Here is a 21497-nt window from a genome sequence, read left to right as displayed (position 1 = left end):
CCTCTTTGTTATCAGGGCCTGTGTATTGTAGGAGGATTAGCAGCATTCCTGCTCTATGCTCCTATCGGTGACAGCCCAAAACATTTCTTCAGATAGTGCCAGATAACCTAGAGGAGAAATCATCCCCAGCTGAAACCCTTGTTGTAGACTATAGATAACAGAATAGGGGCAAGGGCAGCAGAAGATAGAGGTGTGAATAGAGTCTCTGGAGATGTGAGTGTATTAAAAGGAAACAGGTTACACAACATGCATGTAGCCTAGTGGGAAAGTTTATGTAGAAGCGAATACATGTGTAGATTATGATGTTTTTTTCACATTCTTGTGCAGTGCAGATGACAGCTGAAATTTCCTTGACTCTTGGGGATTTAATTTTTTAAAAAATTATTTATTTATTTATTCCCTTTTGTTGCCCTTGTTGTTTTATTGTTGTAGTTATTATTATTATAGATGCGGTTGTTGTTGGATAGGACAGAGAGAAATAGAGAAGGGGAAGACAGAGAGGAGGAGAGAAAGATAGACACCTGCAGACCTGCTTCACCGCCTGTGAAGTGACTCCTCTGAAGGTGGGGAGCCGGGACTCGAACTGGGATCCTTATGCTGGTCCTTGAGCTTTGCGCCACGTGCGCTTAACCTGCTGTGCTACTGACTAACCCTCGAAAATACATTCTTAAGAGAAATTTGGGAGGATCAATCCATACTTGAAGTGAAGCCAAGGAGATCACCATTAAATGTCAATAGAAAGTTCCAGGCATGATCCTAGTGCAAAGGAAGCTAGGAACAGTCTTTGGAGAGTTACCAGGCTCACAGAGCTGGCGGACTAGGGGGGTGGTGGAATCTCCCCTTTCAGAAGCCTTCCTGCTAGACAGACTCTGCCTGGGCCAGGCCTGCCCTCCCAAGGGCCCTCACCATGGCCCCCTTCATCTCTCTGTTCCTAAAACTGTAGATGATGGGGTTGCACATGGGGGTGATGATGGTGTAGAGCAGGGAGAAAGGCTTGTCTTTGTCAGGCCCGTGTGTGCTGCGGGGGTTCATGTAGGAGAACATGGCTGAGGTGTACAGAAGAATGACCACGGTGAGGTGGGAGGCACACGTGGAGAAGGTCTTCCCTCGACCCGAGGAGGAGGCTCTGCCAAGGATGGAGGCCAGGATGAGGGCATAGGAGATTACGATGAGCGCCATGGGGCTGAGCAGCACCACTATGGCATCAGCGAAGATCATCTTCATGATGAACTGGTGGTCTCCACAGGACAGAGCGATGACTATGGGGGCCTCACAGAAGAAGTTTTCTATATGGTTGTCTCTGCAGAAGGGATTCCGGAATGATACATACTCAAGAAAGATGCCATTGATCATGCCAAAGACCCAGGCAGTACTTACCAGCCTCACACAGACCTGCCGGCTCATGATCTGGGCATAGTTGAGCGGGTGGCAGATGGCAACATACCGGTCGTAGGCCATGAAGGCCAGGAGGATGCACTCCGCCACACCCGCACAGAAGACCAGGTACATCTGGGTCAGGCAGGTGGCAAAGGAGACGGTGTGGTTCTTGGTCACCAGGTGGATCAGCATCTGGGGGATGGTGGTGGTGATGAAGCAGACATCCAGGAAGGACAGGTGGCCGAGGAAGAAGTACATGGGGCTGTTGAGCCTGGGGTCTGTCCACGTGATGAAGATGATGAGGCTATTCATGGCCATGGCGAGGCTGTAGAGGGCTAGGAAGAGGGCAAAGAGCAAGGCCCGGGTGGAAGGGGAGCTGTGCTCAAAGCCTACCAGGACGAACTCTGTGATGGTGCTGCTGTTCCTGAGGTCTGCAGCTCTGGACCTATTTGAGAGGGAAGGACAGGAAAAACATGGTTGATATAATCTGTAGACTAACATACTGTGCTAGGTCTAGAGAGCCAGCATTCATTTTTACCTAGTTATTTAATAGTGACGACAAGATTATAAAACAATAGAGGTCCCCATCTGATGGAGTGGCTTGATAGTGACTAAAGAGTCATCACTAGAATATGCCAGTCTCTAAGCAGGGAGTATGGATCGACCTGTCAACGCCCATGTTCAGCAGGGAAACAATTATAGAAGACTGACCTTCCACCTTCTGCACCCCACAATGACCTTGGGTCCATACTCCCAGAGGGTTAAAGAATAAGAAAGCTATCAGGGGAGGGGATGAGATACGGAGTTCTGGTGGTGGGAATTGTGTGGAGTTGTACCCCTCCTTATCCTATGTTTTTGTTAATGTCTCCTTTTAAAATAAGTTTAAAAAATTAAAAAAAGAATAATAAAAGAATATATCCAGTCTCTAACCCTTATTTAGCTTTTGCAGTTCTTACTTTGATAAGGTTAGCTTTGGAGTGAGTGAGGGAAGTGTAATAGCAAGTAGGTGAGGAGGATATCTATGTCTAAGTAGACACTATTTCATTATGAATTTTTATTCTTTAAATTTTTTTTATTGGGGAATTAATGTTTTACATTCAACAGTAAATACAATAGTTTGTACATGCATAACATCCCCCAGTTTCCCATATAACAATACAACCCCCACTAGGTCCTCTGTCATCCTTCATGGACCTGGATTCTCACCACCCACCCACTCCAGAGTATTTTACTTTGGTGTGATACGCCAATTCCATTTCAGGTTCTACTTGTGTTTTCTTTTCTGATCTTGTTTTTCAACTTCTGCCTGAGAGTGAGATCATCCCATATTCATCCTTCTGTTTCTGACTTATTTCACTTCATGAATTTTTCAAGGTCCATCCAAGATCGGCTGAAAACGGTGAAGTCACCATTTCTTTTACAGCTGAGTAGTATTCCGTTGTGTATATATACATCACAACTTGCTCAGCCACTCATCTGTTGTTGGACACCTAGGTTACTTCCAGGTTTTGGCTATTACAAATTGTGCTGCCAAGAACATATGTGTACACAGATCTTTTTGGATGAATGTGTTGGGTTCCTTTGGATATATCCCCAGGAGAGGAATTGCGGGATCATAGGGTAGATCCATTTCTAGCCTTCTGAGAGTTCTCCAGACTGCTCTCCACAGAGGTTGGACCAATTTACATTCCCACTAACAGCGTAGGAGGGTTCCTTTGACCTCACACCCTCTCCAGCATTTGCTTCTGTTCCCTTTTCTGATGTATGACATTCTCATAGGAATGAAGTGGTATCTCATTGTTGTCTTTATTTGCATATCTCTGACAATCAGAGACTTGGAGCATTTTTTCATGTGTTTCTTGGCCTTTTGGATCTCTTCTGTGGTGAATATTCTGTCCATGTCCTCCCCCTATTTTTAGATGGGGTTATTTGTTGTCTTGTTGAGTTTGGCAAGCTTTTAATATAAGTTGATTATTAAACTCTTGTCTGATGTATGGCATGTAAAGATCTTCTCCCATTCTGTGAGGGGTCTCTTGGTTTGGATAGTGGTTTCTTTTGCTGTACAGAAGCTTTCTAATTTTATGTAGTCCCATGGGTTTATACTTGCCTTAGTCTTCTTTGTAATTAGATTCATTTCATTGAAGATGTCTTTAAAATTTATGTGGAAAGAGTTCTGCCAATATTTTCCTCTAAGTATCTGATAGTTTGTGGTCAAACATCCAAGTCCTTGATCCACTTGGAATTTACTTTTGTATTTGTGAAATACAGTGATTCAGTTTCATTCTTCTGCATGTTTCAACTCATGTTTACAACACCATTTGTTGAAGAGACTCTGCTTTCCCCCTTTAATAGTCTGAGCCCCTTTGTCAAAGATTAGATGTCCATAGGTGTGGGGGCTCACTTCTGGGCTCTCAATTCTATTCCACTGGTCAGTGTGTCTATTCATGTTACAGTACCAAGCAGTTTTGATGACAATGGCCCTATAACACAGTTTCCCATTTTTTGTAGTGTTTTGATCATAAAGGGATGTTGGATTTTGTCAAAGGCTTTCTCTGCATCTATTGATATGACCATGTGGTTTTGGTCTTGCTTTTGCTGATATGGTGGATCACATTGATTGATTTACATATATTAAACCAACCTTGCATGCCTGGGATAAACCCCACTTGGTCATGATGAACAATATTTTTAGTATACTGCTGTATCTGGTTGGCTAGAATTTTGTTCAATATTTTCGCATCTATGTTCATCAGAGATATTGGTCTGTAGTTTTCTTTTTTGGTTGGGTCCCTGTCTGCTTTTGCTATCAGAGTGATGTTGGCTTCATAGAAGCTGGAAGGGAGTAGTCCAGTGTCTTCAATCTTCTGGAAGACTTTTAAAAGTAGAGGTATTAGTTCTTCTTTGAAGGTTTTATAGAATTCATTTGTAAAACCATCTGGTCCTGGACTTTTATTTTTGGGAAGATTTTTGATAACTGTTTCAATTTCATTAGCTGTGATGGGCCTGTTTATGTTATCTACTTCCTCTTTACTTAGTTTTGGGAGTTGGTAGGTATATAGGAAATCGTCCATTTCTTCCAGGTTCTGTAGTTTGGTGGCATATAGTTGTTTATAGAAGCCTCACATGATATATTGAATTTCTGCGGTGTCTGTTGTGATATCTCCTCTTTCATTTAGTATCCAATTTATTTGGGTCTTCTCCCTTTTTTTTTTTTTTTGTGTGAGTCTGACTAAAGGTTTGTCGATTTTGTTCACTCTTTCGAAGAACCAACATTTACTTTCGTTGATCTTTAGTATGGTTTTCCTATTTTCAATGTTACTGATTTCTGGCATAACTTTAGTGATTTCCGTCCTTCTGGTTGCTTTAGGGTTCCTTTGTTCTTCTTCTCCTAGGTCTTTAAGATGTACAATCAGCCTGTTTATTTTTGCTTTTTCTTGCTTTCTAATGTATGCTTGTATAGCTATGAACTTCCCTCTTAGTACTGCCTTAGCTGTGTCCCAAATATTTTGATAGCTTGTGTCTTCATTTTCACTGAACTCTCAAAACATTTTGATTTCTTCCTTTATTTCCTCTTTGACCCAGAAGTTGTTAAGAAGTGTACTGTTGAGCTTTCACATTTTGGGACTGTTACTAATCTTTTATTGATTGCCAAGTGTTAATTTAATTCCACTGTGGTCTGTGAAGATGCTTGGGATGATTTCAGTGCTCTTGAATTGGCTGATGCTGTCTTTTTGGCCTAACATATGGTCTATCTTTGAGAATGACCCATGTGGATTTGAGTAAAATGTGTATTCCAGTTTCTTGTGATGAATGACTCTGAAAATGTCCAATAGTTCTAGTTTATCTATCTCTTCATTTAGCTCCATTATGTCTTTATTGATTTTCTGCCTGGATGATCTGTCAAGTTGAGAGAGTGGGGTGTTGAAGTCCCCTACTATGATTGTGTTGCTGTTAATATATTGCTGTAGCTCTTTCGGTAGAAGTTTGATGTATTTAGATGGCTTCTCATTGGGTGCATAGATGTTAATAATTGTTAAGTCCTCTTGATTGACTGATCCTCTGAGCATTAAACAGTGTCCATCCCTATCTTTTTAAATTTTATTTATTTTAAAGTCTATCATGTCAAATATGAGAATAGCTGTTCCTGCCATTTTTTGTGGGCCATTGGCTTGTATGATAGTTTTCCATCCTTTCACTTTCAGTCTGTGTTTGTTTTGTTGAGTTAGGTGAGTTTCCTGTAGACAGCATATTGTTGGGTTGTATTTTCTGATCCATCTTCCTACTCTGTGTCTTTTAATATGTGAATTCAGGCCATTGACATTTATTGATATCAAAGATTGAAGATATTTTAATGCCATTCTGGTAGAGTTTTAGAGTGTTCTGATATATGTCCTATTTATGATGGTCTGACTGTTTATAGGAGACCTTTCAGAACTTCTTTCAGGGCAGGCTTGGTGATAGTTGATTCTTTAAGCTGTTGCTTGTCTGAGAAGGTTTTGATGCCTCCATCTAGTCTGAATGACAGTCTAGCAGGATATAGTATTCTTGGTTGAAAGCCTTTCTCATTGAGCACTCAATAGATATCTTGCCATTCTCTTATGGCCTCTAGTGTTTGTTTGGAGAAGTCTGCTGCTAATCTTATGGGTTTTCCTCTGCAGGTGACTCTTTGTTTTTCTCTTGTAGTCTTCAGGATCCTTTCTTTATCCTTATTCCTTTCCATTTTAAGTATGATATGTCTTGGTGTCTTTAAGTCTGGGTTAATTCTGTTTGGGACCCTCTGGGCTTCTTGAATCTTTATGTCTTTGATGTTGTCTAGACTAGAGAAGTTTTCAGCTATTCTGAAGTTTTCAGAATGCTTTCTTCCTCTCCGTCTCTTTCTTCCTCTGGTAGGCCAATAATGCATATATTGTTTCTTTTGAAGTCATCCCATAGGACTCTGTTGTTGTTTTCCGCATCTCTTAATTTCTTTTTAATATCTCTTACTTCTTTTTTAGTTGTCTCTAATTCATCCTCAGTCTTGCTAATTCTGTCTTCAGCCTCATTGATTCTATTCTCTCTGCCCTCTACTGTTTTCTGGAGTTCATCTATTTTGTTACCCTGTTCTGATAATGTTTTAGCTTGTTCAGCCAGTTGTGTTCTAAGCTCAGCTAGTTCAGCTTTCAGCTCTCTAATAACCTTGAGAAAATTAGTATTTTCTTCCAGAGTCTCATTTGTTGTTCCTGTATTTCTGATTACAGTTCTTTCAAATTCTTTACTCACTCATGTGATTATTTCCTTAGCTAGTGTTTGGATGTTGAATTCATTATTTTGTACTTCACCCTTTGGGGGCTTTTAGGTGGACTCTTGTCCTGGTTCACTTCTCCAATATTTATTCTTGTTGTTTTAACCATTTTATGTATTCTGAGTTCCCTCTCTCAGTACTTTTCAAATTACTGATCACTATTGCCTGGATTGACTTGTGTCTAAGTAAGTTAATTAAAGGGTTTACAGTGGTGGAAATTAACAGTTGTTTCAATAGTATTTTAATCCCTGAGTTGGAGCTCAGTGGTTTAAAAGCCTCTTTTTTTTTTCTTCCCTGTAGGCTATGGGAGCCTGAGGGCTTTTAAACTATAAATAGGCTTCTTAGCTTAATCACTGACTCCTGCCAAGGGATAAAGCAGGGTGTGACAGAGATAATCCAGTGGTTATGCAAAGAGACTTTCACAGCCCCAATGCTACGCCACCGAGGTATAGGTCTTCTCCTGAGTTTCCTGGTTAGATCTCTGTCCCCTGGTGTCACTCCCTGCCGCTGCTCCAGATTCTGAGGGCAGTAGCAATAGAGACTCAGAGTTGCACTTGGTGAGTCTCTGGGGAGTCCTCTCCTCCCTTCAGCTTTCCCCTTGTTGGTGGAGCAGACTGGAGGTGGTGTCTCAACTGATAAACTGCTGGACTGTTAGCAGTCACTTAATCTCTCCTTAGGCCCCTCTCTCCTCTCTGTCACCAGCCACATGTGTTTGTACTCACTGGTGATTTAGTGTGTTCCTGCAGTAGTTCTAGTCCTGTCTTGTTTCAGTCCCAGGTGGTCTCCTTTGGTATTCCTAGTTGATCCGGGAGAGGAGAGGAGAGGAGAGAAAGAGATCTGCTGCTGCTCGTAGCCTTGCCTCTGGAAGTGCCATGAATTTTATTTTTTATTTTGCCTCCTGGGTTATTGCTGGTGTTCGGTGCTTGCACCATGAATCCACTCCTCCTCGAGGCCATTTTTGTTGCCCTGTTGTATTTATTGTTTTGTCATTGCTGTTGTTGTTATTGGATAGAACAGAGAGAAATGGAGAGAGAAGGGGAAGACAGAGAGGGGGAGAGAAAGATAGACACCTGCAGACCTGTTTCACCACTTGTGAAGTGACCCCCCTGCAGGTGGGGAGCCAGGGGCTCAAACCAGTATCTGTATGCCAGTCCTTGTGCTTTGCACCATGTGCGCTTAACCTGCTGCGCTACCTCCCGACCCCTTCACTACGAATTTTATGATGTCCTTTTAGGTCTTTCTACTTGCTTGCTGCATATACTGACTCACTGCAGACTATTGTGCACTTTTGCTTTCAGGTATATATTTTGCCCTAATTTATGGATACAATGTGAACATATGCTCTCTCTCACAGGACATGGTCTATATCTAGGTTTTGGGACTTTGTTAGGAAGTGAACCACCTGAAATGGAATGAAAGAATCCTATGAAAGGGAAGGTCTCACCAAGTAATGAGGCTGAAGGGTTGACATTTCTGCAATTCCCAAACAGACATGATGGGCCTAGACCTTGAATAAATCCCTCTCTCAATTGTTACTGGTTATCTCTACCAGGAATAACACAATAGACCCCTTTGTGGGCCCCCATAGGACCTTGCCCTCAACAAGGATCAACAATGATAGAGAATGTTCCATCCTCTGAAAGGAGGTTGGACAACATACTCTATGCTACATCTGAGGTAGACGGGTTCTGAAATTGGGGCAGCTTGGAACATTCCTACTCATGACCACAGAATGTGAGCTCAGATCTACAGGGATGCAGAGGTCACATAGGCTCCTAAGTTGAATATGGGCCCAAGGTCAGATCAAATTGATGGGGTTTACAGTCAACAACATTTATACACCTTTCCCATATTTGGGAGCTGCTCTATTCCCTGACCTAGTTTTTTGGTCCTTTTTCCAGCCATGATCATCTCGCCAGACAATAACTTGGGTCCACCTGCATATCAGAAAAAAAGGAAAAGAAAGACAAAAAGGAAAAGAAAGAAAAGAAAAAAAAAACCCACTAATATAGTCACGGGCCTTTTGGAACATAACTAAAATAGGCCTACTGACTATCTACAAAACAGAGACCCCCAAATCTTCATCTGAACTATTCCAGCCTTTAGGTTCATGATCAGTCAATTTGTTTGGCTTTGTATGTTAACTCTTCTTTCAGCTACCAGGTTCCAGATGCTATCGTGATGCCAACCAGACTTCCCTGGGCAGATGACCTCACCAATGTGTCCTGGAGCCCTACTTCCCTAGAGCCCCACCCCACCAGGGAAAGATAGATACAGGCCTGGAGTATGGATCAAGCTGTCAACCACATGTTCAGCGGGGAAGCAATTACAGAAGCCAAACTTTCCACCTTCTGCACCCCATAATGTCCCTTGGTCCATGCTCCCAGAGGGATAAAGAATAGGGAAGCTAGCAGGGGGAGGGGATGGGATGTGGAGTTCTGATGGTTGGAATTGTATGGAGTTGTACCCCTTATCCTATGGTTTTTACCAGTGTTTCCTTTTTATAAATTAAAATTATATAAAAAATAAAACATAAAACAAGAGAGGTACAATTTTGCCACCACCAAAGTTGTCTCTCTCTCTCTCCCTCTGTTTTTTGTCTTTTTACTTATTTATCTATTGGCTAGAGAGAGTAATCAGGAAGACACAGGGAGATGGAGGGACAGTGACAGAGACACCTGCAGCACTGCTTCACCACTCGCAAAGCTTTCTCCCTGTGGGTGGGCACTGGGGGCTTGAACCCAGGCCCTTGTGCACCACCACCTGGCTCCAAAGTTGTGAGTGTCTGCTCCCCTCCAACCATTCATTTTGTAGAATTGAAAAGCTGGGTAGGGGTAGATAGCATCATGACTATGCAAACAGATTCTCATGCCTGAGGCTCTGTCAAGTCCCAGGTTCAATCCCCCCCTCCCCATCATAAACCAGAGCTGAACAGTGCTCTGGTAAAAGAACAAAAACAAAAAACAAACAAACGAAAGGAATGAAAAGCTAATAGAGTTCTGTCTATAGCCTATGCTGAATGGGGAAAGGCTTAAAGAGTGCTTGAGTGAAAAAAATAGAGGCTGTCATTTTAAAGAATATTATCATTATTTAATTTTTTATTATCTTTATTTATTGGATGGAAACAGCAAGAAATTGAGAGGGAAGGAGGAGATAGATAGAGAGATACCTGCATCCCTGCTTCACCACTTGCAAAGCTTTCCCCCTGCAGGTGGGGGCCAGGGGCTCGAACCCGGGTCCTTTCGCACTGTAACATATCACTCAACCAGATGCGCCACCACCCGGCCCCTAAGAAAAATTATTTTTTAGAAGGACATGAAAGATAGTTGAGGACATATTTTTCTGAAAAAAAAAAACTGCTCAGTTTTTGTACACCTATTTAAATTTGTATTAATATTTTTATACATGAGAAAGAGAGACTACAAAATCAAAGCACTGTTCAGTTCTAGCATATCAGGTGCTTGGAGTGAGGAATGGTTGAAATTTGAGGAAAAAAAAATACAAGTACTCTAACCTTTATGACTGTTTCTTAGGCAAGAATGGTTTCCATAGCTCTGGCTTCAGTCACGCTCAGCGCTTCCTAGTTAGCCTGTCTCCTCTCTGTCTTCTTCTTCTAGTGATTGCAGCTGTGACATTAACAACAAATGCTCTGCACACAGACAGGGCCTCGTATGAACTCTTAGTGTGAGATACTTTTTCTGCTCTGGTTGGAATTTAAGGCTACACATCATTGGGTGGAAAGGAATGCTATGAGCTAGGCAATCTATCAGAAAGGCCCAAAGAAGACAAATCCCAGACACCAACAACAAATGACACTGGAAGCTTAAACAACTGGGAGAAAGTCTAAGGTTGCCAGATAAAGAGAGGACTACAAAAGTTGGATAAGAGCAAGAGACTGGCTTACTTAATAATGACCTTTTGGTCAATATCACACCACCTCACCATATCTAGAGCCCTAGTCAGGGAATCCTTGAGTTCCCACACAAACATGATGGGCCTAGACCTCTAATGGACCCCTTTGTCCAGCATCAATGCCCACTTTGATCAGGAACTTTGATCACTTTGATCATAAGCTCTCCTTCAGGCCTACCCAGGACCTTGCTCTCATCATAAGGCAGCAATGATAAGGACTTCTCCAGTCTCTGAAGGGAGGCTGGGTCATGCTGTCCTGCCACTAGAGGAAGACTGGTCCTGAAATGAGTGCAGCCTGCTCTGTCTCTAGCTGTGACCATGGACTGTGAGCTCAGACCAGCAGGGACTCAGTGATCACACAGGCTCTGGTGCCAAATATATATATATATAGGCCCTGGGTCAGGCTGGTGAGGTAAATAGTTACTTTTATTCATTTTTTTTTTCAAGAATGGGAGCTCCTTTCTGCCCTAATCCAATTATCTAGCCCTTACCATCCTCTCACACAATAGTTTTGTCCAACTCCATGTTAGCTATCAAACTCAAGCAAAACACTATGATAGTCATGGGCCACTAAGAGTATGCTGAGAATGGGCTTCCTAACTTCTTTGCATTCTGAGATCTCTAGTCTCATCTGCTCTACTCCTACTTTTTTGTTTCCTGTTCATTAATCATTTTGTCCAGCTTTGTATCTTGAAGACCTTCAGCCACCAAGTGGCAGACACTATCATAAGTCCATCCTGACTTCCCTGAGCAGATAACCTCACCAACTTGTCTTGGAACCTCACAGCTTCACAGCCCTACCCTACTAGGGAAAGATAGAAACAAGCTGGGGGTATGGATCAATGTCCATTGGCGAAGCAGTTACAGAAGCCAGATCTGCCATCTTCTGCACCCCAAAACCAGTTTTGATCCATACTCCCAGTGGGGAAGAAATGACAGGGGGAGGATGGCCAGAGGTCTCTGATCTCCAACTCCATAAGGAGAGAAAGGAAAAGGGGAGGGATATTTGGATGTAATAACAGGTGTATCTGCGACTTAGGAAGAAAAAAAAAAGGAACCCCCCAAAAGAGGCTAAATACATACAAATATAGACAGAGGGTTATAGAAAACATAATAGACCTATATCTGCAGCCTTAGGAGAACTGCTGTAGCTTACAATGGAGGGATTGGGGATCCAGAACTCTGGTGGTGGGAATGGTGCAGAGTTATACTCTGTTATCTTCCAATTTTGTAAATCAATATTAAATCACTAATACAAATAAAAATTCAAATAAAAAGAAGGAAGGAAGGAAGGAAGGAAAGAAGGAAGGAAGGAAGGAAAGCTATGAGGAGGACACAGATCCAAACTACCTGGAATGGACCTTCAGAAAGCTTTAATATGTCCCTTTTCTTCCAAGAGTGTGTCTGTTTTTGTCTTCTTTTGTTTTTGTTCTTCATCAGTAAATGAAGTTTCAGAATTCTGCTTTTATTGTACTACTATAATGTTAGGAAGTTATAATCTATATATTAAGTTTCTCTTGTACATTTATTTAGTTTTTTATTGCCACCAGGGCTTGGTGTCAGCACTACAAATCCATCATTCCATTGGCCATTTTTCCTTCCCCCTTTTTAAATTTTATTGGGTAGGACAGAAGAGGTTGAGAGAGGAGGGGATGTAGAGATGGAGGAAAAAACTATAGACACCTGCAGACCTGCTTCACTGCTTGTGAAGCATCCCCCTACAGGTGGGGAGCCAGGGGCTCGAACCTGGGTCCTTGTGCAGGGTGATATGTGTGCTTAACTGACTGCGCCACTGCTCGGCCTTTTAATCTTTTTTAAATCTCATTTTGAAATTAGTATATGTCAGATAGATTGCTTTTATTTTCAGAAGCCCGAAGATGTTTGCTACATTCCTACCAACTTAAGTTCCAGTTCTGCTAAAGTCTCTTTTTTAAAGAGAGAGACCGACATCATTTTGGTACATGTGTTGCTGCGGATCGAACTTGGGACCTCATGCTTGAGAGTCCAGCGCTTTATGCACCGTGCCGCCTCCTGGACCACTCTCTCTTCATTGGCTCTTCTCTTGCTCTTTTTCTCCATGTCTAATATACACTTGCTGCCCCTGTCTCTTTCTGCTTCCCCTTATCCTTCTTCTTTTCTCATTTTGGTGATGGATGTTTACTATTTATCTGTCTCTCACTGAACTTCCTTCTCTTCTTCATGTCTTTCTTAGTTTTCTAAGATGCGTGTCATGTTATTGTCACTGTTTTTAGCTCTGGTTTTCCTCTAAGCGATTTCCTGATAGGTTATGGTAGTATTTGGGCCGTAGGTTAATACCCAGAACCTCTTGTTCTTGTTCCTGTTGTTCTTTTTTGTGTGTGTCTGTGTGTGTGTGTGAATATGGATATAACAAGAAAGGACAGGATATACTGTTTAATCTCATATAGGAATTGGAAGCTTGTACCCAAAGGATAGTTTGGAACCAAGGAACATATCTGGGGAAGAGAAGTCAGTGAATTGCATCCCATAGAAGTCTTGTCCAAGTAGAGCTGACGTTAGACCTAAAGAATTACTGGGGGGAGTCGGGTTAAGCGCCCGTAGTGCAAAGCGCAAGGACCAGCATAAGGATCCCAGTTTGAGCCCCTGGCTCCCCACCTGCAGGGGAGGCACTTCACAAGTGGTGAAGCAGGTCTGCAGGTGTCTGTCTTTCTCTCCCCTTCTGTCTTTCTCTCCTCTCTCCATTTCTCTCCGTTCTATCCAACAACAATGACATCAGTAACACCAATAATAACTACAACAATAAAACAAGGGCAACAAAAGGGAATAAATAAATTAATTAAAAAATTACTAGGACGGGGCCGGATGGTTGAGCACACATGTTACAATGCCACGAGGACCTGGGTTCGAGCCCCCATTCACTACCTGCAGGAAGAAAGCGTCACAAGTGGTGAAGTGGGGAGTCAGGCGGTAGCGCAGCGGGTTAACTGCATGTGGCACAAAGCGCAAGGACCCATGGAAAGATCCCGGTTTGAGCCCCTGGCTCCCCACCTGCAGGGGGGTCAATTCACAGGTGGTGAAGCAGGTCTGCAGGTGTCTTTCTCTCCCTCTCTCTGTCTTCCCCTCCTCTCTCCATTTCTCTCTGTCCTATCCAAGAACAACAATAATAACTACAAAAATAAAACAACAAAGGCAACAAAAGGGAATAAATAAATAAATAAATATTAAAAAAAAGACAAGTAGTGAAGCAATGTTGCAGGTCTCTCTCTCTCCCGTCTCCACCTACCCTCTCCATTTCTGGCTGTCTCTATCCAATAAATAAAGATAATAAAAACTGAAAAAAAAAGAGTTACTAGGACCTCAATAATATATGCTTACTTGTGGTTTATTGTACAACAAAGAATTCTGTGACTTTTGGCAACTAGCTCCTTATTATCTGTCATTAAAAGTTAACCCATCAAGCACGTGTCTATATAAATGGGTGACATCTTGAAAGTCACATCCTACCTCATTTTGTTGCTCTGCAAGTAATGATGTTTATTACTGGATCACTGTGGCAAATAATAAAGCCCCGTGGTGTTTGAGGAACTTATCCAGTGAAGTCAGTTTGACCTGGTGAGCCAACCTGGAAGAAAAATTGTGTCCGATGACCATGTTAGTTATCTATCACCTAAACAGTTGTGATGAATGCTCACTTAATTAAGATTACTAAGCTATATGTGCACAGGACTTTGTAGTACAAGACATCACATAATCTACTGATTAATAAACTTATTTTGACTTTGTTTTCAATACTATTCGTTTTGACTTTCTTGTTCTCATGCTTAGCTGATGAATTCTAGCACTGTGATTGGAGAATGGCATGTCTCTTAACTGTTAGCTGAAGAATGTCAGCAAGAAAATAGGAAGATGTTCATCATTATTTTTTAATCTTTTATTATCTTTATTTATTGGATGGAGACAGCCAGAAAAATTGAGAAGGAAAGGGGTGATAGAGAGGGAGAGACACCTGCAGCCTTGCTTCACTACTCGTAAAGCTTTCCCCTTTCAGGTGGGGACTGGAGGCTTGAACCCGGGTCCTTGCACACTATAATGTGTGCACTCAACCAGGTGTGCCACCACCGAGTCCAGTGTTCATCATTCTTTAGATGCAAGGTAACCTCATATCATCCTGGAATGTAATAAAACACGCCCTTGTAAATATTATTTCTGGCAAGAAAATTTTCTAAAATTGGATACAGTATGCTATATGCTAGAGAACTTTTTTTTAGTTTTTATTTTATTTTTGATTATCTTTCCTTATTGGATAGAGAAAGACAGAAATTGAAAGGAGTGGGGAGATAGAGAGGGAGAGAGACAGAGAGATACCTGCAGCCCTGCTTCATCACTCCTGAAGCTTTTCAACCCTGCAAGTGGGAACTGGAGTTTTGTTTGAATTTGGGTCCTTACGCATTGTAACATGTGTGCTCAACCAGGTGTGCCACCACCTGGCCCCCATTTTTTTTTAGTTTTTATTTGTTTTTATCTATTATTTATTTATTTATTTTACCAGAGCAGGTGGTATGGGGGATTGAACCCCTGCAGGTGGGGAGCTGGGGGCTCGAACCAGGATCCTTACTGCTAACATTTTCAGAGAATTGTAAATTAAATTTACGCTGAGATATAATCTTAGACCTGTTAAAAAGACTTGCGAAGAACACAAGAAATCATGGCTGTGGAGGTGATACAGTAGAGAAAGTGTTGGAGACTCAGGCATGAGGTCCTGAGTTCAACCCACGGCAACATATATACCAGGATACTGCTCTTGTTCTATTTCCCTCTCTCTCTTTCTCATAAATAAATAAGCAAGCATGCAAACAAATAAATCTTAACAAGGAAAAAGAAAAGAAAGGCAAGTATTGATGAAGACACAGGGGAAAGGAACCCTTTGGAACTATTCGTAGGAAGGTAAATTGGTGAGTTGACTATCGAATGCATAATGGAGGGAGTTGGATGGTAGCGCAGCGGGTTAAGCGCAGGTGGCACAAAGCACAAGGACCAGCGTAAGGATCCTGGGTTGAGCTCCCGGCTCCCCACCTGCAGGGGAGTCGCTTCACAAGCAGTGAAGCAGGTCTGCAGGTGTCTGTCTTTCTCTCCCCCTCTCTGTCTTCCCCTCCTTTCTCCATTTCTCTCTGTTCTTTCCGACAACAACAGCAATAACAATAATAATAACTACAACAATAAGACAACAAGGGCAACAAAAGGGAATAAATAAATAATTAAAAATTATAAAAAATAAATTAAAATATGAAAGAATTTTGATACATTAATGGGAAGTATGAGTCACAATGATGTCCGGCAGATGACAAGAGGAAAAGATACTACTGGTAGACCAACTTTGAGTTCTCAAAGTGCAGCGCTGGTGAGTTAATGGACAGAAGCTACAAGAGCATGGAGAACAAAGCGTGCTATTGTCAGCTAGACTGGTGGGAAAAAGTCTCATTAATGCAAGACTCCGGCTCTTGTCACACTTACTGAAGAGGGGCAGTGCAAAGGAACAGCACATCTGAGAATGTCCAACAGTTAGCCACAGTGTCTCAGCTGCTTTCCACCAGGCCATGGCCCCAGGAAGCAGCCATAACACAGTTTTGTGTTGTTTATTTAATTAACAAAATATGTTTGTTTTGGGCATGGAGTTGATTCACTTCAGAGGTAAATGAACTCTCCAGTCTTTCACACCGTGTCGGTTATTTTAGAGATTTTGCGTCTCCATATGGCCTGATTTTATCCTGCAGGTCTGAAATAAAATGTGCCTCCAGTAATTTCAAATTTCTCACAGCTTGAAACTTGTTTGTTTGTTTTACTTATACTTAAATTCACTACCTTTTTGGATCAAAAGCATTGCTTCGTGACTTTAAAGCAGAAAAGTATCATTATCTCTGGCAGAAAGCTTTTTTCCCCTAAGCCATTTCTTAAACTTGTGATTAATGGTATTTTTTCTTCTTTTTTTTTACATTTATTTATTTTCCCTTTTGTAGCTCTTGTTTTTTATTGTTGTAATTGATGTCATCGTTGTTAGGACAGAGAGAAATGGGGAGAAGAGGGGGAGGCAGAGAGGGGGAGAGAAAGACAAGACACCTGCAGACCTGCTTCACCGCCTGTGGAGCGACTCCCCTGCAGGTGGGGAGCCAGGGGCTCGAACGGGGATCCTTCGAGCCACGTGCACTTAACCTGCTGCGCTACCCGCTGACTCCCAATTAATGGTATATTTCAAGATTCTAAGATTACAGTGTATAGTGTCACACCACATCTGCCACCAAAGTTCTGTGTGTGCCCCACCCCCAACCACCTTAGTTCTCACACGGGTCTGAAGAGACCAGTTTCTTTATAGTCCCTTTCTTCTTTGTGAGTTCACAGGTTTAGTGCTCCAGATTTCACATATAAGTGAAACCATCCTGCAGTGGTCTTTCACCTCTACTCACTCAACTAGTAGAAAATTTTATGGTTGATATACTTATCCTGGTGTCCATGGATCACTAAGGGATTAATAGGTGTGTCTTAAGCATTTTTGTGAATGTTTGAAGTTGTTTGGGTGAAAACATTTGTCTACAGTTTTTTCAACTTTTCAAAAGCAGCTGAAACCCACAGAGGGTTTACAAACTTACTTTTAGAAATTTGATGTTGCAGAGGCGGGGCGGCAGTGCACCCGGTTAAGCACACATAGTCCTAAGTGTAAGAACCCGTGCAAGGATTTGGGTTCGAGTCCCTGCTTCCCACCTGTAGGATGGAGGCTTCACAAGTGGTGAAAAGGTCTGCAGGCCTCTCTCTCTCTCTTTCTCCCATTCTCTATCTCCCCTTCCTCTTTCAATTTCTCCCAGTTCTATCTAATAAAATGGAAAAAAAATGTCTGCCAGGAGCAGTGGATTTGTAGTGCTAGCACTGAACCCCAGCGATAACCCTAGAGGGGAAAAAAAAAAAGAAAAAAATTTGATGTTGCTATGTTGCTGTGTTACCATAGGGTTCTCTTCATAAGCTGAACATTAAAGTCTTATTTTTTCTCACTGAACTGCTCGTTTCCTTAGAGTTACTGTGCCAGAGTGATGCTCTTTTTCTGCCCGCTCTCTATCATTAATAAATCTTAAAAAAAAAGCACACCAAAAACCTGGGAGTTGGGCGGTAGCGCAGAGGGTTAAGCAAATGTGGCGCAAAGCACAAGGACCAGCTTAAGGATCCAGGTTCAAGCCCCCAGCTCCCCACCTGCAGGGGAGTGGCTTCACAGGCGGTGAGGCAGGTCTGTAGGTGTCTGTTGTTCTCTCCCCCTTTCTGTCTTCCCCTCCCCTCTTCATTTCTCTCTGTCCTATCTAACAAGGACAACAACAATAACTACAACAACAATAAAAACAACAAGGGAAACAAAAGAACAAACAAACAAACAAACAAACAAAACCCCCAAATCATTAAAAAGTAAAGTCAGAGGACAGAGAGCAGCCTGCTTCTTATCAGTGTCTATGGGAAGATCCTCCTCCTAGCCTTGTGTTAATGGTTTTAACTGAGCATTTACATGCAGATCTGGAACCAGAAAGTTCCTTTCTACTCCCCTCTTTCTAGTCTCCCTATTAAACTGCCACTAAGTGCTGATAAATGCTCTTTATTCCCCACTGCTCTCCTACTGACAGCTTACACTCCAAATACAGCTTTGCCCCAAACCTGCTGTAGTTTTGTAAGGCCCCAGATCCAGACCTCGGCGTGCACTATTCCGCTTCTCTTGGCTTTCCCTTGTCCCTCTTCAGATATTTTCTATATGTGAAAACCCCTTCTTTCACTAGGAAAAACTCAGTTTTCACATCCACAGAGAAGTCTTCACTGCTAGAGGAGACACTCAGCAGTGTTGTTTCCTCCTGCAGGTTAGGAGCTTGTCGGCAGTGATGTTACAGCCCAGCGTCCTGCCTGGCACTCTGCCTGACACACAGCAGTTGTTCAATATCTATTTGTTGAATGAATAGCAGAATCCATGGTCATAAACATTCTAACTGTCTACATTACTTGATGTTACTGGTGATGTCAACTTGTTTCTATGAACCTGCTTTCTAATTTGTAAAACTGACTAAAAGAAAATGGATTTACTCAAGCAAAATATTTGCGCATATTTATATAGATCACACAGAACACTTACCTATAATAGAGAAGGAACTCAATACATTTTCATTGACTGCTCCTTTTGTAGGTTACTGGAAACATGGAAAAATATGTATATGTGACACTCATGCTTTTAACTGCCAGTAAACCTCAAAATACCCAAAGTCTTAAAGTCTTGTAGGAAATTCTAACCTGCCCACCCGAACAAATATTTTCTTTCCTTTTCTTTCCTTTCTTTTTTCTTCGCCTCCAGGGTTATTGCCTGGCACTATAAATCCACTGCTCCTGGAGGCTATTTTTTCCCTTTTGCGGCCCTTTGTTGTTTATCATTGTTGTTTTTATTGTCATTGCTGTCATTGTTGTTGGATAGGACATAGAGAAATGGAGAGAGGAGGGGAAGACAGAGAGGGGGAGAGAAAGACAGACACCTGCAGACCTGCTTCACCGCTTGTGAAGCGACTCCCCTGCAGGTGGGGAGTCAGGGGCTCGGTGCCATGTGCACTTAACCTGCTGAACTACCACCTGCAAACCCCCCCCCCCCAAAGTATGTTTTCTAGGCATTTTTAGTGTTGGTAGAGTCTGCAGTGCAGTTAAGGGTAATTGTTGCATTTCACAAGTCAAATATAATTCGGTATGGTTCAGAACGCAAGTCAGGCTTCAGTTAAGTTGTGGAGTATAAGCAACACAATGCAATAATAAACTGGGAAAATGTGCAGACCCCCAAAATATCAGGTATAAGAAAATATCTCTACTAATGATACATTCAAAGAATTTGTTCTTAGAAAAAGGCATTTTTTGAAAATCTTAGAGCAAAAGTTAAGCTCAGTCTTCTGACGGGATACTTTGATAAGCAGAAAGTAGTCATAAAAAGGATTATTTATTTATTTATTGAGAGAGATGCAGAGAGAGAAAGATACAGAGAACACTGCTCATCTCTGGCTTATGGTGTACGAGGGATTGAACCTGGGACTTCAGAGCCTCAGGCATGAGAATCTCTGTATAACCATTATGCTGTCTACCCCACCCCCTTTTTTTTGTAGATAGAATTGTTAACAGATACGTGAGAATCATATAAAGGCAGAATCAGTGATGAATACTAGTTTCTTATCAGAAGACAGAGATGCTTGTTACCAAATTTACAATCAGTGGACAGAATGGAGGCACCAAATTACATAATGGTGGCTAGGTGGTGGCACACCTGGTTAAACACACACACACTATAGTGCGCAAGGACCCAAGTTCAAACCCCTGGTTCTCACCTGCAGGGGGAAAACTTCACGAATGATGAAGCAGGGCTGCAGGTATCTATCTCTCTGTCTCTCTCCCTCTCTATCTCCCCCTACTCTCTCAATCTTTCTGTCTCTATCCAATCATAAATAAATAAATAAAAAGATTTAAAGAAACCAAATTACATAACGGCGACGGAATGATTTTGAAATTAAACACGTAAAATGAAAACTGTCAACTGGCTGCTGCTTGTAGAGTGAAGATTTCCCAAGGAGAATGTAGGATTTATAAGCCTGTCTTCCTTCTACCATCTCTGCAAATTCTAAACAAGTGAAATTAGATTGCAAGCAGCCTTTAGGCAGAAGGCTTCTGACTCCAAGCCACAGAATATACGATCCACCTGAGTGGCTAATACATTTATCTTTATTAGCCAAGAGTGAGAGGACACATTCCTTCTTAATAAAATGTCAGGCTGGCGTGGTGAAGCCCTGACAATGACAAGAAAAAAAAATGGTGGGGAGTGGAGGGAGAGACAATCTAGATGATGAATACACTGAAAGAACCTGAGTTTCATTTCATAGCTGAAGGTCTTGCTGTGCACTGTTCCTCCCTCCATCTTGTAAGATTTATCTCTTCTTATCGTCCCTATCTTTCCTCCAACTGAGTCCTAGAGTGAAGTTGGATCCACCTGCTTTATTAGCTATGACAATGGAAGCAAACTAGCTCTGAAGCTTTTTATCCTTCACACAGTCATCTGAAAAACAAGTGAGAGAAAGTCATATGTAAACATACCTACAGTGACCTTCCTTTGAATACTGAGATTCTGCATGTAGGTCCAGAGATGTATGAAAAAGAAATTGTATGGGGGGGGGGGGTCAGGTGGCAGTGCAGCAGGTTAAGCGCAAGTGGTGGAAAGTGCAAAGTCTGGCACAAGGATCCTGGTTTGAGCCCCGGCTCCCCACCTGCAGGTGGGTCACTTCACAAGCAGTGAAGCAGGTCTTCAGGTATCTATCTTTCTCTCCCCCTCTCTGTCTTCCTCTCCTCTCTCCATTTCTTTCTGTCCTATCTAAGGACGATGATAACAACAATAACTATAATAAGAATAAAAAACAAGGGCAACAAAAGGGAAAATAAATATAAAAATACTAAGAAAAAGGAATTGTAAGGGGGGAGGTAGATAGCATAATGGTGATGCAAAGAGGCTCTCATGTCTGAGGTTCCAAAGTCTCAGGTTCAATCCTTTGTACCACTACAAGCTAGAACTGACCAGTGCTCTGGTGAAAAAAAATAAAGAAAAAGAAATTGGAATGGGGAGGAGGAGAACTTAAAATCAAGGAGAATTAGTAAACATCAGTGCTATGTTCTTGCCTATCTGAACTGCTGTACATTGAAATATCTGAATAATTTAGAAGGCTCTGAAAATTAAACAGAGAAGAGAACAGAGAGACTGGGAGAGAGGGAGAGATACCAAAAGTACAGAAGGGAAAAGCTTAAACAGAGAGAGACTTCTGCCCCCCACCCCCCAAAAAAGATGATTACTTTTCAGGAAGCAGCTGGGCATGGAGGGACTTTAATTTTTAAAAATTTATCTTTATTTATTTATTGGCTA

General features: G+C 41.9%; 1 protein-coding gene across 1 annotated transcript; it reads right to left on the bottom strand.

Annotated features, from left to right (window-relative positions):
• Window positions 1-858: 858 nt before the first annotated feature.
• Window positions 859-20199, bottom strand: LOC103107461 (olfactory receptor 10AD1-like). The gene is made up of 3 exons (XM_060193376.1): window positions 20074-20199; window positions 18207-18322; window positions 859-1822 (listed from the first exon to the last, which is right to left on the bottom strand). The coding sequence occupies exons 1-3, from the start codon at window positions 20197-20199 to the stop codon at window positions 859-861; spliced, it is 1206 nt and encodes a 401-aa protein (XP_060049359.1).
• Window positions 20200-21497: the final 1298 nt, after the last annotated feature.

Source organism: Erinaceus europaeus, chromosome 7 (assembly GCF_950295315.1).
Source record: "Erinaceus europaeus chromosome 7, mEriEur2.1, whole genome shotgun sequence".
Lineage (NCBI taxonomy): Eukaryota > Metazoa > Chordata > Mammalia > Eulipotyphla > Erinaceidae > Erinaceus > Erinaceus europaeus.
The sequence above is the reverse complement of the archived record's forward strand: the minus strand, read 5'-3'. Positions and strand labels throughout refer to the sequence as shown.